We start from the raw sequence: 15,922 nt of genomic DNA, 5'->3' as shown, positions 1-15,922 counted from the left end.
GACATGTTTTAAGAGAAAAGAAAGAAAACTGAAGCCTCCCACCAGTCAGAATGAAGAACAACTGAAGCGGTGCAGAGAGACTTTATTTTCTAGTATTTGGTACAAAGCCATATGACCAAGGACTGGATTTGTTACAACATGCTTTTGAGTTGCAAAGAACCTTTTCAGTTCCAACATAGTTGTTGCCAAAGCTTTTGCAGGTGGTACCTTGTCTTGTTTTTGCCTCTTTTCCAAACCAGGAATCGTCATCTAGTCAGAATAACTACTGCTGCTACAGGAGCTGCTGGAGGACAAACGAGACAGAAGAAAAAAGATGTGTGATTCCAAAAAAATGTATTCCGAGCTTCATGGGTTCACTCCCATACAGGTGTAAATGAATTTAACTGTGAAAGTGGAGGACGGTGTCCTGCAAAAAATAGCCCCTAAAACATAAAGCTTCCCTTACCCTCCATGTACTGTACGTACAAATGTGAACGTATACAACATAGAAATAGACTTGGATGTTAACAGTGTACCAATCAATATAGAAACCGATTTCATACATTTATTTTTTAAGAACCTGTATCAACTAAATATCCCACATTCACAAAAAGGCTGTTCATGTCAGATGACACTCTACATATGAACAATTGTGACTGGATCGGAGTACAATATGGACGATGACGGCTGGGAAACTGTGAAAGGAGTTTGGGAAAAAGACATAGAAAGAACATGAATGTTTATTATATATTATATATACTACCTGGTCTATTGATAGGAAAATAACTATCTCGAATAAGATGAAGAAACACCGATGATTGCTCAATCTAAATGACCGTGAATGTCAAGTGAAGCCCAACCCAATAATTCCACTGAAGTCTGAGCCAACTCCACTTATGATGTAAATGAAAGTCTTACCCCATGACAGTCCTTCCTCTTCTTGATCACATTTGTTTCTTATTAGTTGTAATATGCGGGACGCAAGCTGAGTTCAATTTGAGGATGGGACATGTAATTAATAAGATACAAGGGAACTACCTGTGGCCAGTCGCCGTTGGGCAGCTGGTGGTCAATCAGCATCTGCACTCTTCTCTCAATGGCCCTTCTGTCAGGATGCCTGGTTACGCACAAAAAGATCATTCAATTTAATTTAGTTTCCTTTTATTTTGCTTGGATTAGGTTCAATTATATTTCCTGTTAACGTGAGTCTTTTGTAGACAGGTGAATGCACCAGCAATGGTAAATACAAATAATATATAAATACACAGCACACAAAGACCAACCCGAAGCCGAGCCCTGTTTGCCAAATTACACTCAGTCACATTGAGATCCAGAATGAAAACAGAGCCTTTTGGTGCAGTCCTGCTTTACCTGACGGCCATGAGGCCTAAAAGAGCCCAGCAGGTGTTGTGGATCTGAGCGCTGCTGCTCTGGATGTAGAGCCGCTCCTCGCAAGACTCAAAGTCCTCCCCCCAGCCTCCGTCCGGCATCTGCCGGTCCAGCAGGAACCGGCAGGCTCTCTGCACCTCAACGCACACGTCCCTGGTAACAGAGGCACAGCTGTGTGAGTTAGAAGGTAGGCTGGGAGTTCATGGATGTGCTGTGTGCCTCGGCAGGTTAAAGGGGGACTAGATTCATTTTCAGAATTTGTACATTTAGCTATTTCTGTGATATATAAAAGTTCTACAAATATGGGTAAACATAAACTACTGTTTGAGGAATCTCTGGCAGTGAAAGATTATTGTGGCAACGGGTGTGGGCAAAATCACAGGACTCTGATACACGACTGGCTGCACACAAAAAAAGGGTACGGTTTATTTTGACGTACAAAAAACTGGAAAAAGGCAAAATAGGTTCTTCTTCTTTTGAGGGTTCGGTTCAATAGGTTGTTTGGCCTTCAGTCTCCTTCCTGAGGGAAGTACAGAAGACAAGAGGGATTAACACTCATACCAAAGACAAGCCCGTTGTGAGGCCATCTCCCACTCACGCCTCTCCCACCTCATGCTCGTCATTTCCGCTGCCCTTGGTGCTGATCTCTTGAGGCGCTGTCCAGGGTGCTGCGCCCGTGGGTTGCCACAGTATCTTGTGTCCACGAATGTTCAATTAATTCTCTAAAGCCATGGGAAGAACGTATTGACATCTTCATTAGAGGTAGTGTTCCCCTGTAGGAGACATTCTTGTTGTGGGTCAAAATCGATGATCCCAATTCAGTGTGAAACTTAATGGCTCAGTGTTTGGAACAATTACTCATCCATGTAGACATGACCCATACAAGCAAAGGCTTCAAGCCCAAACCATATTCCATAGGTAGGATATCTGGTTGTGAAACAGCAGGAGTGGCCTCACCCTTCCCAGGATCCATCAGGCCTCTGCACCTTCCTGCAGTACTCCAGTCCTTCTCTCAGAGTGGACCTAAAAGACAGAAGGGAACAAACTCATAACCTCTGTCTTGGTCCTTATTATTTTAATTAGGTAAGAATGTCTTTGTGGGTCAATGCTTTTTTTCTTCTTTTCTCCATCTTTCAATCCTAGTTTTAATTTATGTTGTGGAAGATTTAGCGCTTTCCATTCATTCCGTCAGATTAGTCAGGCATTGTTGTGCCATTCAGTGATTTCAACTTAAATATGTGTTCATCATATACCTTATTTCCTCAGCGCGGTGTTCAGGGTATTCCTTCTGGAAGTGCCTCAAAGCCTGCATAACTGCTGACGTACACTCCACATAGGTATAATCTATCATGATGTCCCCTGTGGTGTGTGTAATAGAGAAAGAGACTAAAAACATCAAATTTCACAACATACACATACAGTGAAAAATTGCAAGAAGCATTGGTGAGGCCCTTGCACAAGGGTCAAACATGAGGTGTGATCTTTGAGCGTTTGGGTGTTTGTTGCAAGAAACATTTTGTTGCCAAAGATCACACCTCATGTTTGACCCTTGTGCAAGGGCCTTACCAATGCTTGCAATTTTTCATTGGAATTTCCCTACAAGTTGCCCTGTGATTCACTCCCCTGACCTTGTGACTCCGTTCATGTTGCCCCGCAATGGTGTTAAATATGTACGAAGCCCACCACAGCAGCACCCTGAGAGGAACGGCTGTCAAAGATCTGTATGATCACATTCAGGCTTCCTTGAGGTAGCGCAACCATGCCCATGTTTTCAGATGTGTGTATGCCAGCAAGCAGGCTTGTATTTAAAAAATCCAAGAAGAGGTGTAATGTGACAACATGTTGTCTTTGTTGTTAAGCATTTGGGTGCATTGGCTCTGTAACGGATTTTGTGTTCTATAGAGGCGACTTGTAACTGTTTCCTGAATAGCAGTGGTCTCGGTATTAAACCCTGTGGGACTTTTCATGGATATAAAATGGTCACAGACAATTGTTTTGCCTTTAGCTATAGAGCAGACAAGTACTGAGCCAGAACATTCTACTATTACTATTACTTCTACTACTACTACTATTACTATTAGACTAATGTTAAAACAGAAATGTCACCATTGTCACTAAATACTAATCTAATCATTGGCCAACTTGAGAAAAGCAGTCTGATTACTGTGGTTGGTTTAACATCCTGGTTGAAATGTATCATTGAAACCCGACATCCCGACCCGCACTCTCCACTCTGCATCTGCAAAACTGCTTGTCTCTCCCTCACTGAGAGCAAAACACTCGACTAGATCACGACTCTTTGCTGTCCTTGCTCCGAAATGGTGGAACGAGCTCTCTGAAGACACCAGGACCGCAGAGAGCCTTCACATCTTCAGCCGCAAACTAAAGACACACCTCTTCAGACTCTACCTCCACTAAAAGACTAACAAATTGTAGCACTTAAATTGTACTTATAACACCATCTATAGCAAATTGTAAATTGGTTTATTGGAGGAAATTGCACTTTCTTGTTTCTTGTTCTTCTGAGTTTGTACCCTATGGTTGAATGCACTTATTGTACGTCGCTTTGGATAAAAGCGTCAGCTAAATGACATGTAATGTAATATAATGTATCACGTAGCAGTAATTGATTATAATTAGTTGCCTTCAATATCGAGCTGGAAAAAAAGACGCATCTAGATGTTTAACTCATATGATGAGCTTTATTTTTCACTTTCATACAGTACTAATCCTCCATAATAATTTGCGTTGGTGTAAATTAATGCGGGATGCATATGTTGGTCATATGCCATGTCTGCCTTCCCTGGAATATAGTGAAACTTGACTGTTCTCTGATTGAGGTGCACAAAGCGTCAATAAATAAATTAAATATCCCAAGAGCAATATCTCTTGCTCGAATCATGAGCATGTTACTCAAGAGAATCAACGGGCCAGAAGGAAGCATGTATCCGCTCATGGATGAGGAGCTCATACCTAAACACTACTATCAAGAAAATATGATGTATATGTGTAATGCTCTGACTAGGTTTTCCACTTTAACAGATACCTGAGAATCCTCCCGAGTACCAGAAGTACTACAGACAGATGAGCAAGGTAAAACTAGACTCACACAAGAGCTGCTTTTTAACACCTTTCAAATATTGTGAAATAACATAAGGACTTCACCTGAGTCCTTCAGGCCTGACATGGACAAACGTTTCTTAAAAATCCCTGCATCGTGTTGGTCAGGGAGGCTTCCCCTTCAGTACCCGAGACTGTGGTTGGATCGTGGCCGACTGCACGGCGGAGGGCCTGAAGTCAGTGATGCTGCTGCAGGAGCTTTATCCCTCCATCGGCCAGCCTGTTCCCGCAGAGCGCCTGTATGATGCTGTCGATGTAGTAAGTCTGCAGGGAATATGTTTACCTTTTACCAAGGTTCATACATGAGTTTGAACCAAAATACACTGTTCCGCCAATGAAATCTTTATTTCAGTTTTATTTTGATGACACTGGTTTGACGGTTTGGTTTTATGTTATTATTGCTTATGATCGCTTTCTGAAGCTAGAAATAAGTAAACCCAAACAAAAACTGGAGTGCCAGCCAGCCTGACCCACGTCCTGTAACGTTTGTTTGATATCAGACCAATATCACACTGCAATCCAAACAGACAGCAGTCCATGTGCACGCGTGAAGTCTTTCATCATCCAAGCTCCTTCACCAAATGTCAATCTTCTCCTTGTAGTTGCTGAGCATGAGAAACTGTGACGGCGGATTTGCCACGTATGAAACTAAGAGAGGAGGGAAACTCTTGGAGCTGCTCAACCCGTCCGAGGTGTTTGGTATGTTTGTTTCGCTCATTGTCCTCTTAGGGCACCTCACTGACACGTATGTTCAGTCTGATGCTTTCAATCTGCTGTATGTTTTGGAGACATAATATTCCATTATATTATTACATATTACATTAATTATATTATAGTCCAAAGCTTTCAATTATTTTAAAACACATAAGTGTTAATTAAATGTAATTGATTTCTAAGAATCCCAGATCATTACAGCATGATGCAATTTAGTGTATAATGGAAAATCATCGATGAGCTTGATTCAGATAAGGAGACTGAAGGCCGAACAACCTATTGAACCAAACCCTCAAAAGTGGAAGACCCTATTTTGCCCTTTTCCCTTTTTTTATACGTCAAAATAAACCGTACCCTTTTTTTGTGTGCCTGTGATTTCCCCCAAACCCGTATATATCTTATATCTTCTATCACAGAAATAGCTAAATGTACAAATTCTGAAAATGAATCTAGTCCCCCTTTAACCTGCCAAGGCACACAGCACATCCATGAACTCCCAGCCTACCTTCTAACTTACACAGCTGTGCCTCTGTTACCAGGGACGTGTGCGTCGAGGTGCAGAGAGCCTGCCGGTTCCGGAATTCATTATTTTTATTTCAAATATTTTATTTTAATTTAAAAGGCCATACAGTTGCATTTGCTACTTACATGTTGAATATGTGAATCTTTTGTAAAGTTTTCTCATTTGATTGTTTAAAGAGACATTCAGCTGCCTGCCGGAGGTCTTTGAAGATGTCTGGACGAGGTGAATAACGAATGCTTTTGGTTCAGTCTCGCCTCTTACTTTCGAATGTATCGAGTGCATATTACATACCTGACATGCACATTTAAAAGTCCTTTTTGACAAATTACAGGGGGGCACTGTAATCGAGGACGGCACGGACGTAGGCGTGGCGGTGGACATGGACATGGACAAGGAAAAGACCCAAAGTGCAGGCGCAGGCACAAGGGGAGGTCACAAGCATCTTAAGTGTCACAAGAAGGGGAAGGACTGTCATGGGGTAAGACTTTCATTTACATCATAAGTGGAGTTGGCTCAGACTTCAGTGGAATTATTGGGTTGGGCTTCACTTGACATTCACGGTCATTTAGATTGAGCAATCGTCGGTGTTTCTTCATCTTATTCGAGATAGTTATTTTCCTATCAATAGACCAGGTAGTATATATAATATATAATAAACATTCATGTTCTTTCTATGTCTTTTTCCCAAACTCCTTTCACAGTTTCCCAGCCGTCATCGTCCATATTGTACTCCGATCCAGTCACAATTGTTCATATGTAGAGTGTCATCTGACATGAACAGCCTTTTTGTGAATGTGGGATATTTAGTTGATACAGGTTCTTAAAAAATAAATGTATGAAATCGGTTTCTATATTGATTGGTACACTGTTAACATCCAAGTCTATTTCTATGTTGTATACGTTCATATTTGTACGTACAGTACATGGAGGGTAAGGGAAGCTTTATGTTTTAGGGGCTATTTTTTGCAGGACACCGTCCTCCACTTTCACAGTTAAATTCATTTACACCTGTATGGGAGTGAACCCATGAAGCTCGGAATACATTTTTTTGGAATCACACATCTTTTTTCTTCTGTCTCGTTTGTCCTCCAGCAGCTCCTGTAGCAGCAGTAGTTATTCTGACTAGATGACGATTCCTGGTTTGGAAAAAAGGCAAAAACAAGACAAGGTACCACCTGCAAAAGCTTTGGCAACAACTATGTTGGAACTGAAAAGGTTCTTTGCAACTCAAAAGCATGTCGTAACAAATCCAGTCCTTGGTCATATGGCTTTGTACCAAATACTAGAAAATAAAGTCTCTCTGCACCGCTTCAGTTGTTCTTCATTCTGACTGGTGGGAGGCTTCAGTTTTCTTTCTTTTCTCTTAAAACATGTCACTGGATTTGGGTCAACCGTGTCCTAAAAATGCTTCATAGTCTGTACAGACTAGAATAGCTTCCATCCTTTGACCCCTTCAAATGAGTCTGATGGAGTTTGTAAAACCCTGAAACAATACAAGGGGAAAGGCCGGGTGCCCAAGAACTCAATCTCAAAATGTTTCAACACCACAGAATTAGTAATTGGTGGTGGGAGTTTAGGCTCCGCCCCTCATGACGGCCATTGGCACTGTTTATAGTTGAGCCTTGACTTCATATAAAGGCAGAGCCAGCTGACAGCTGCAGTCGTGGACCTGAACTCCAGCACACGGTAAGGTCACTATTACCTATCTAGGAATAACAAAGTGTGGTGTGTGTCGAAAATCTGGCTCACATATATTTAGTTTGTTAAATGTATTTTTGGGATCGCATCTTTATTAAACCTATAAAGACACATCTATTTCATGTTATGGCTTCATGATATTACATGAAAACTGCACAATGTGACACTTATTACCAGTTACCAGCTTACCAGGGAAGCGCTACGCACGGCTCTGACCCACTTATTTTATATGGGCACATTTCTCCAGTGCCCATCACGTTAGCCACATGCTGCAGGGTCTTCAACAGATAAATACAATGGTTTGGTCCAACCAAACAGAGGTTCCCGTATTACATTTATTGCGAGCAATACACCATTTCTAGCCGCCAGCTAAGAAAGAAAGACATTGAGGATATTCAAATATTGAAAACAAACCCTACAGACGGCTTCTGCTTCTGTTGTTCTAAAAACATTTTACTTCATCTTTTACTACTAAACTGGAATGTTGCTGCACTAGTCCGAGACATTCTTGCTGCCTATTCTGCTTTTCAGTCTCTTCTGTTCCCTATAAGACACACGAACAGACCATGATTTTCAAAAGTAAACTCTGTCATATGATGAAAGGACAAAATTCAAATGAGATTTCAGGTGATTATTCAGATTCAGATGATGCTTAATTTTGTCTTACTGCTGAAACCCTATAAATAGACTGGCTAACTGCTTTGTTTCTATATCTGAATTTTCATTAAAAGTTATTTAAATTGGGGATTTTTGGGTCATGAAATGTCTTCTTTCAGTTTCAGGGTTTGCATCTGGATTTTTGAGATGTACGGGAATAACAGAGGTAAATCAATCTTAGTGTTTTTTCCCCTTTTACTAAAACCAAATCCTTGTTCTTTGTAATAAATAAAATGTCTTTATTGTATTCTTTAATGAATTGAGCATTAAGTGTATACAAACTGAATTTAAAGATGATGAGCCCCATCCCTTCTGTTGAACTAGGAATGCAGTGCCCTCCTGGCTATGGTCCTCAGCCAACACCATGGGGACAAATTCCTCAATGTCCACCATGGACTGCCCCACCCCAAATCTGCCCCCCTCAGCCATGTTGGCCACCTGTGTACTATCCCCCTTGTGGATGGTATGGGCCCAACCATGGTCATGGTCAGGGATGTGGTCGTGGTTGTGGATGTAGTCGTGGACATGGCGATGGAGATGGACGTGGACATCACGTGCACAGCAAAGGCCACAAACACAAGCAGGGTCACATGCATAACCATTGCCACAAGAAAGGAACTAAGTGTCACGGGGTAAGATGCTGTTTATTTATTAATCTTTGAAAAGAACAAATTATGGTGTCCCAACTATACATGTAACAAAGGAGCAAATTACTCTTTTTAAAAAATGAAAATCTTAATTTTAGAAATTCAAGAATGAATCATGTTATTAATGGAATCCTAGAAATCCTACAAATATATTCCTCCCCCCAAAAACAGACAACTGGACTCATCATTGCTGATTCTAACTAATTTTTCCATTTTCCACAACTTATGTGAACTGATTGATACGTTGTTGCTAAATTAAATGAACGTTTTTGTCCCTGTTGCAGTCCTCCAGCAGCTCCTGCAGCAGCGACTCGGATTAGATGACGCTGAAGAAAGACAATTACAGGCTGTAAACTTGGAAAATGTCATCCTGTCGATCCTCACAATATTCAGTAATAAACTATAAAACACTCTAAAACAAATGTTGAGTTATTTAAACACTACACAGGTTGCTGTTTATTGTTGAACCTGTTAAAGGTTCAGCTCTCACATATTATGAAGTGTTGAACTAATACAGTTGAATTCTCTTCACAGTAGTCAGTGTGCGACAAATTGTCTACTAGACAGTGATCACATTACTCCCTTGTAATAAACAGCATGAAACTGCTCTTTAACGTTACCCTGTTTGTGTGTTACCACTCAGTGCCATACCATCTAGTACCAGCATAGCACATTCTGATCAAGACACAGAGATTAGAGTTATATGATTAAGCGCTCCACTTTTAGAGGCAAAACAATAAAGCAGAGAATCATTTCTAAGTAAATTAGAAATGGGAAGGCGAGCCGAGTAAACTGCTCTCATGAAATGTTACGAGTTCTCGTAATCTCAGTCAAACGGTGAGGCGGAGAAATGAGTGTACATAGTCAAACTGTTGCTCAAGAAAGCTAAAGACAGTCATTCGGATCCATGTCTAGCGTTGTTAAATTATCGAGCATCGCCACTTGAACATGGCTTTTTGCCGGCTGAAATTCTAATGGGACGTAGGTGACGCAGCACGATTCATGTTGTGATTTTAATGTTGATTAAGGGTAAGGTGCTAGAAGAATAGCCTGTGTAGAATTATGATAACATACATCTAAAGAAAGGGGGATGTAATTATATGTCAAATATAACTCCCAACCACTAGGTGGCGGCACCTGTGGTTTTTGCATAAATAGAGCATCTGGGATCAGGTGGGAGAGACAAAATTACTACAAGAATGCTGCTACATGTGTGAAGTGGGAGCACGGTGAAATGGAAATAAAAGTACTTGTATGAGCATCGCCACTTGAACACGGCAGGACGAAAAGATACAAGGGTAAGGCAGAAACAATGGCTTCTACAACTGAGACAAAAAGCAAACTATGACAAATGCACAAGGACTTTGGAAGAATGCTGCTACATGTGTGAAGTGGGAGCACGGTGAAATGGAAATAAAAGGACTTGTACAACACTTCAGTTGTGGCTTGAGTCAGTAACATTACAATGACCATTCCTGGTTTGGAAAAGAGGCAAAGACAAGACAAGTTACCACCTGCAAAAGCTTTGGCAACAACTATGTTGGAACTGAAAAGGTTCTTTGTGGCTTGAAAGCATGTCGTAACAAATCCAGTCCTTGGTCGTATGGCTTTGTACCAAATACTAGAAAATAAAGTCTCTCTGCACCGCTTCAGTTGTTCTTCATTCTGACTGGTGGGAGGCTTCAGTTTTCTTTCTTTTCTCTTAAAACATGTCACTGGATTTGGGTCAACCGTGTCGCAAAAATGCTTCATAGTCTGTACAGACTAGAATAGTTTCCATCCTTAGACCCAAGTCATGATTTTGACTTTTTATCTCATAATTTTGACTTTCTTAAGTCATAATTTCAACTTCTTTTTTCATTTTTTGGCTGAAATGGGCTTCGATATTTATGCTTCATGCAACACCGAGCAACGTTTTATAGGAATGAACGGGCCGCCGCCTCCAAAGCTTTATCCAGCTCTCTTTATACACCTCAGAGGTGGATTTGAGGGAGATTACATGTAAAGGTTTGAAAGAGTAACTGCTTCCAAAGTCATTTGTTTGATACAGATATTTAAGTTTGAATATGAATGCCTTATTTAAGTAACCATTATTTGTTAAATTTGATAAAGGCCTCTGCTGAAAATCAGTCTAATGTATTTATTATTTGAAAGGTGTTAAAAAGCAGCTCTTGTGTGAGTCTAGTTTTACCTTGCTCATCTGCCTGTAGTACTTCTGGTGCTCGGGAGGATTCTCAAGTATCTTTTAAAGTGGAAAACCTAGTCAGAGCATTACACATATACATCATATTTTCTTGATAGTAGTGTTTAGGTATGAGCTCCTCATCCATGAGCGGATACATGCTTCCTTCTGGCCCGTTGATTCTCTTGAGTAACATGCTCATGATTCGAGCAAGAGATATTGCTCTTGGAATTTTTAATTTATTTATTGACGCTTTGTGCACCTCAATCAGAGAACAGTCAAGTTTCACCACATTCCAGGAAAAGGCAGACATGGCATATGTCAATGTCAATGTCAATGTCAATTTTATTTATGCAGCACTTTTAAAGGCCAGTGGCCAGCCAAAGTGCTTTACAGGATAAAAACAGCATCAATAAAACAATACAAGCAAACGTAAAACAGTAAAAGGCAAACACATAAAAGATCGATGCAGGTGACTTAACTCAGCCAAAGGCCAATGTGAACAAGTGAGTCTTAAGGCGAGTTTTAAAAGTGGAAAAGCTCATCGCAGACCGCACAGAAGATGGCAAAGCATTCCACAGTCTGGGAGCCGCTACTGCGAAAGCTCGATCTCCTTTTGTTTTAAGGAACGTTCAGAACCAGCTGGTCAGCTGACCTCAGGGCTCTGGAGGGTTGACGCACATTAATAAGGCTGGATAAATGTTCTGGGACCTGTCCATGCAGAGACTTTAAAACAAATAAAAGACTCTTAAAATCAATTCTGAATCAAACCGGAAGCCAGTGGAGAGAGGAAAGCACTGGTGTTATGTGCCCATGCTTCTTTGTCCCGGTTAGGAGACGGGCTGCTGCATTCTGCACAAGCTGTAGACGGTTGAGTTCTGATTGGCCGATACCGACATACAGGGAGTTGCAATAGTCAAAGCGCGAAGATATAAAAGCATGCATGACTTTTTCGAGGTCAGCCCTGTTTAGATAGTGTTTGACTTTGGCTAGAAGCCGAAGCTGGAAGAAGCTAGCCTTAACCACAGAGCTAACCTGCTTGTCTAATTTAAACGCCCCATCAATAATCACACCAAAGTTTCTGGCCTGTGAACCTATGTAAGGTGCTAGTGGGCCAAGGGACCTGGCAAGGACCTGGACCAAGTCAGGGCGACCGAATAGCACAATCTCTGTTTTGCTTTCATCTAGTTTTAGGAAGTTTAGGTCCATCCATGTTTTAATGTCTGTCACACAATTAAACACAGTATGAAGGGATTCCTTGGAGGGGGCCTTTAGTGGAAAGTACACCTGCACATCATCAGCAAAGCAATGGGAAGGGATTCCATGCTTCGTAAATATCGATCCCAGGGCTAGCATATACAAGGAGAACAGTAGAGGGCCTAGAACTGACCCCTGAGGGACTCCGCAGGTCAGAGGAGCCACTGAGGAGAAAAACTTCCCCAATTGTACACAGAAGGATCTATCTGCAAGGTAGGATTTAAACCACTCTAGAGCAGAACCTCTAATGCCCACACAGGGCTCGAGGCGGGACAAGAGGATAGTGTGATCCATTGTGTCGAATGCTGCTCTGAGATCTAATAGCATTAAAAAGGTACAGTTACCAGAATCAAGGTTTAAAAGAAGATCATTAAAAACTTTTAAAAGAGCTGTTTCGGTGCTGTGAAGAGGCTTAAAACCAGACTGAAACTGTTCACCAATGTTTGCACGACCTAGGACTTCTTGCAATTGGTTAAAAACAGCTTTCTCCAAGACTTTGGAGATAAACGAGAGTTTGGAGATTGGCCTGAAATTAGAAAGATCCAAAGGATCCAAATTTTTCCTTTTTAAAAGAGGCTGCACTGTGGCATGTTTGAAGGAGGCTGGGACACGTCCAGAGCTGAGACACATATTTATAAGAAACAAAATAAAAGGCCCAATATGACCAACATATGCATCCCGCATTAATTTACACCAACACAAATTATTATGGAGGATTAGTACTGTATGAAAGTGAAAAATAAAGCTCATCATACGAGTTAAATATCTTGATGCGTCTTTTTCCTGCTCGATATTGAAGACTGTGTAATGAGATGTTGGTGGGACCTGTGTGATGGTGAGAAACCGATGAGCATCTCGTAGGCACTCAGCTAGTCTGGAGTTATCTTGAGCGCCCGTCTGAAAGACCTCAAACAAACAACTATTTATAATCAATTACTGCTACGTGATACATTTCAACCAGGATGTTAAACCAACCACAGTAATCAGACTGCTTTTCTCAAGTTGGCCAATGATTAGATTAGTATTTAGTGACAATGGTGACATTTCTGTTTTAACATTAGTCTAATAGTAATAGTAGTAGTAGTAGAAGTAATAGTAATAGTAGAATGTTCTGGCTCAGTACTTGTCTGCTCTATAGCTAAAGGCAAAACAATTGTCTGTGACCATTTTATATCCATGAAAAGTCCCACAGGGTTTAATACCGAGACCACTGCTATTCAGGAAACAGTTACAAGTTGCCTCTATAGAACACAAAATCCGTTACAGAGCCAATGCACCCAAATGCTTAACAACAAAGACAACATGTTGTCACATTACACCTCTTCTTGGATTTTTTAAATACAAGCCTGCTTGCTCGCATACACACATCTGAAAACATGGGCATGGTTGCGCTACCTCAAGGAAGCCTGGATGTGATCGTACGGATCTTTGACAGCCGTTCCTCTCAGGGTGCTGCTGTGGTGGGCTTCGTACATATTTAACACCATTGCGGGGCAACATGAACGGAGTCACAAGGTCAGGGGAGTGAATCACAGGGCAACTTATAGGGAAATTCCAATGAAAAATTGCAAGAAGCATTGGTAAGGCCCTTGCACAAGGGTCAAACATGAGGTGTGATCTTTGCCAACAAAAATTTTCTTGCAACAAACACCCAAACGCTCAAAGATCACACCTCATGTTTGACCCTTGTGCAAGGGCCTCACCAATGCTTCTTGCAATTTTTCACTGTATGTGTATGTTGTGAAATGTGATGTTTTTAGTCTCTTTCTCTATTACACACACCACAGGGGACATCATGATAGATTATACCTATGTGGAGTGTACGTCAGCAGTTATGCAGGCTTTGAGGCACTTCCAGAAGGAATACCCTGAACACCGCGCTGAGGAAATAAGGTATATGATGAACACATATTTAAGTTGAAATCACTGAATGGCACAACAATGCCTGACTAATCTGACGGAATGAATGGAAAGCGCTAAATCTTCCACAACATAAATTAAAACTAGGATTGAAAGATGGAGAAAAGAAGAAAAAAAGCATTGACCCACAAAGACATTCTTACCTAATTAAAATAATAAGGACCAAGACAGAGGTTATGAGTTTGTTCCCTTCTGTCTTTTAGGTCCACTCTGAGAGAAGGACTGGAGTACTGCAGGAAGGTGCAGAGGCCTGATGGATCCTGGGAAGGGTGAGGCCACTCCTGCTGTTTCACAACCAGATATCCTACCTATGGAATATGGTTTGGGCTTGAAGCCTTTGCTTGTATGGGTCATGTCTACATGGATGAGTAATTGTTCCAAACACTGAGCCATTAAGTTTCACACTGAATTGGGATCATCGATTTTGACCCACAACAAGAATGTCTCCTACAGGGGAACACTACCTCTAATGAAGATGTCAATACGTTCTTCCCATGGCTTTAGAGAATTAATTGATCATTCGTGGACACAAGATACTGTGGCAACCCACGGGCGCAGCACCCTGGACAGCGCCTCAAGAGATCAGCACCAAGGGCAGCGGAAATGACGAGCATGAGGTGGGAGAGGCGTGAGTGGGAGATGGCCTCACAACGGGCTTGTCTTTGGTATGAGTGTTAATCCCTCTTGTCTTCTGTACTTCCCTCAGGAAGGAGACTGAAGGCCAAACAACCTATTGAACCGAACCCTCAAAAGAAGAAGAACCTATTTTGCCTTTTTCCAGTTTTTTGTACGTCAAAATAAACCGTACCCTTTTTTTGTGTGCAGCCAGTCGTGTATCAGAGTCCTGTGATTTTGCCCACACCCGTTGCCACAATAATCTTTCACTGCCAGAGATTCCTCAAACAGTAGTTTATGTTTACCCATATTTGTAGAACTTTTATATATCACAGAAATAGCTAAATGTACAAATTCTGAAAATGAATCTAGTCCCCCTTTAACCTGCCGAGGCACACAGCACATCCATGAACTCCCAGCCTACCTTCTAACTCACACAGCTGTGCCTCTGTTACCAGGGACGTGTGCGTTGAGGTGCAGAGAGCCTGCCGGTTCCTGCTGGACCGGCAGATGCCGGACGGAGGCTGGGGGGAGGACTTTGAGTCTTGCGAGGAGCGGCTCTACATCCAGAGCAGCAGCGCTCAGATCCACAACACCTGCTGGGCTCTTTTAGGCCTCATGGCCGTCAGGTAAAGCAGGACTGCACCAAAAGGCTCTGTTTTCATTCTGGATCTCAATGTGACTGAGTGTAATTTGGCAAACAGGGCTCGGCTTCGGGTTGGTCTTTGTGTGCTGTGTATTTATATCTTATTTTTATTTACCATTGCTGGTGCATTCACCTGTCTACAAAAGACTCACGTTGACAGGAAATATAATTGAACCTAATCCAAGCAAAATAAAAGGAAACTAAATTAAATTGAATGATCTTTTTGTGCGTAACCAGGCATCCTGACAGAAGGGCCATTGAGAGAAGAGTGCAGATGCTGATTGACCACTAGCTGCCCAACGGCGACTGGCCACAGGTAGTTCCCTTGTATCTTATTAATTACATGTCCCATCCTCAAATTGAACTCAGCTTGCGTCCCGCATATTACAACTAATAAGAAACAAATGTGATCAAGAAGGGGAAGGACTGTCATGGGGTAAGACTTTCATTTACATCATAAGTGGAGTTGGCTCAGACTTCAGTGGAATTATTGGGTTGGGCTTCACTTGACATTCACGGTCATTTAGATTGAGCAATCATCGGTGTTTCTTCATCTTATTCGAGATAGTTATTTT

The 15,922-nt window shown here is 41.6% G+C and overlaps 2 protein-coding genes, 1 long non-coding RNA gene and 1 pseudogene across 4 annotated transcripts in view; 2 read left to right on the top strand and 2 right to left on the bottom strand.

Annotated features, from left to right (window-relative positions):
• Positions 1-15,922, bottom strand: part of LOC144388727 (uncharacterized) — a 45,905-nt gene that overhangs the window by 2,276 nt on the left and 27,707 nt on the right. The gene's annotated exons all lie outside the window — the stretch shown is intronic.
• LOC144388726 (lanosterol synthase-like) lies at positions 908-2,785 on the bottom strand (annotated as a pseudogene). Its single transcript, XR_013452948.1, has 4 exons — positions 2,622-2,785; positions 2,227-2,391; positions 1,351-1,521; positions 908-1,096 (listed from the first exon to the last, which is right to left on the bottom strand). The product of XR_013452948.1 is annotated as a lanosterol synthase-like (transcript).
• Positions 4,391-15,683, top strand: LOC144388725 (lanosterol synthase-like). The gene is made up of 7 exons (XM_078090142.1): positions 4,391-4,461; positions 4,597-4,746; positions 5,091-5,187; positions 13,954-14,059; positions 14,290-14,355; positions 15,160-15,330; positions 15,585-15,683. The coding sequence occupies exons 1-7, from the start codon at positions 4,453-4,455 to the stop codon at positions 15,637-15,639; spliced, it is 654 nt and encodes a 217-aa protein (XP_077946268.1). The 5' UTR covers positions 4,391-4,452; the 3' UTR covers positions 15,640-15,683.
• On the top strand, positions 6,818-9,149 carry LOC144388731 (uncharacterized). The gene is made up of 4 exons (XR_013452951.1): positions 6,818-7,411; positions 8,200-8,246; positions 8,405-8,712; positions 9,012-9,149. It is a non-coding gene; the product is annotated as an uncharacterized LOC144388731 (long non-coding RNA).

This window comes from Gasterosteus aculeatus, chromosome 16 (assembly GCF_964276395.1).
Source record: "Gasterosteus aculeatus chromosome 16, fGasAcu3.hap1.1, whole genome shotgun sequence".
In the NCBI taxonomy this organism is placed as follows: Eukaryota; Metazoa; Chordata; class Actinopteri; order Perciformes; family Gasterosteidae; genus Gasterosteus; species Gasterosteus aculeatus.
Note: the sequence above shows the minus strand (reverse complement) of the source record. Positions and strands in the feature narration are given on the sequence as shown.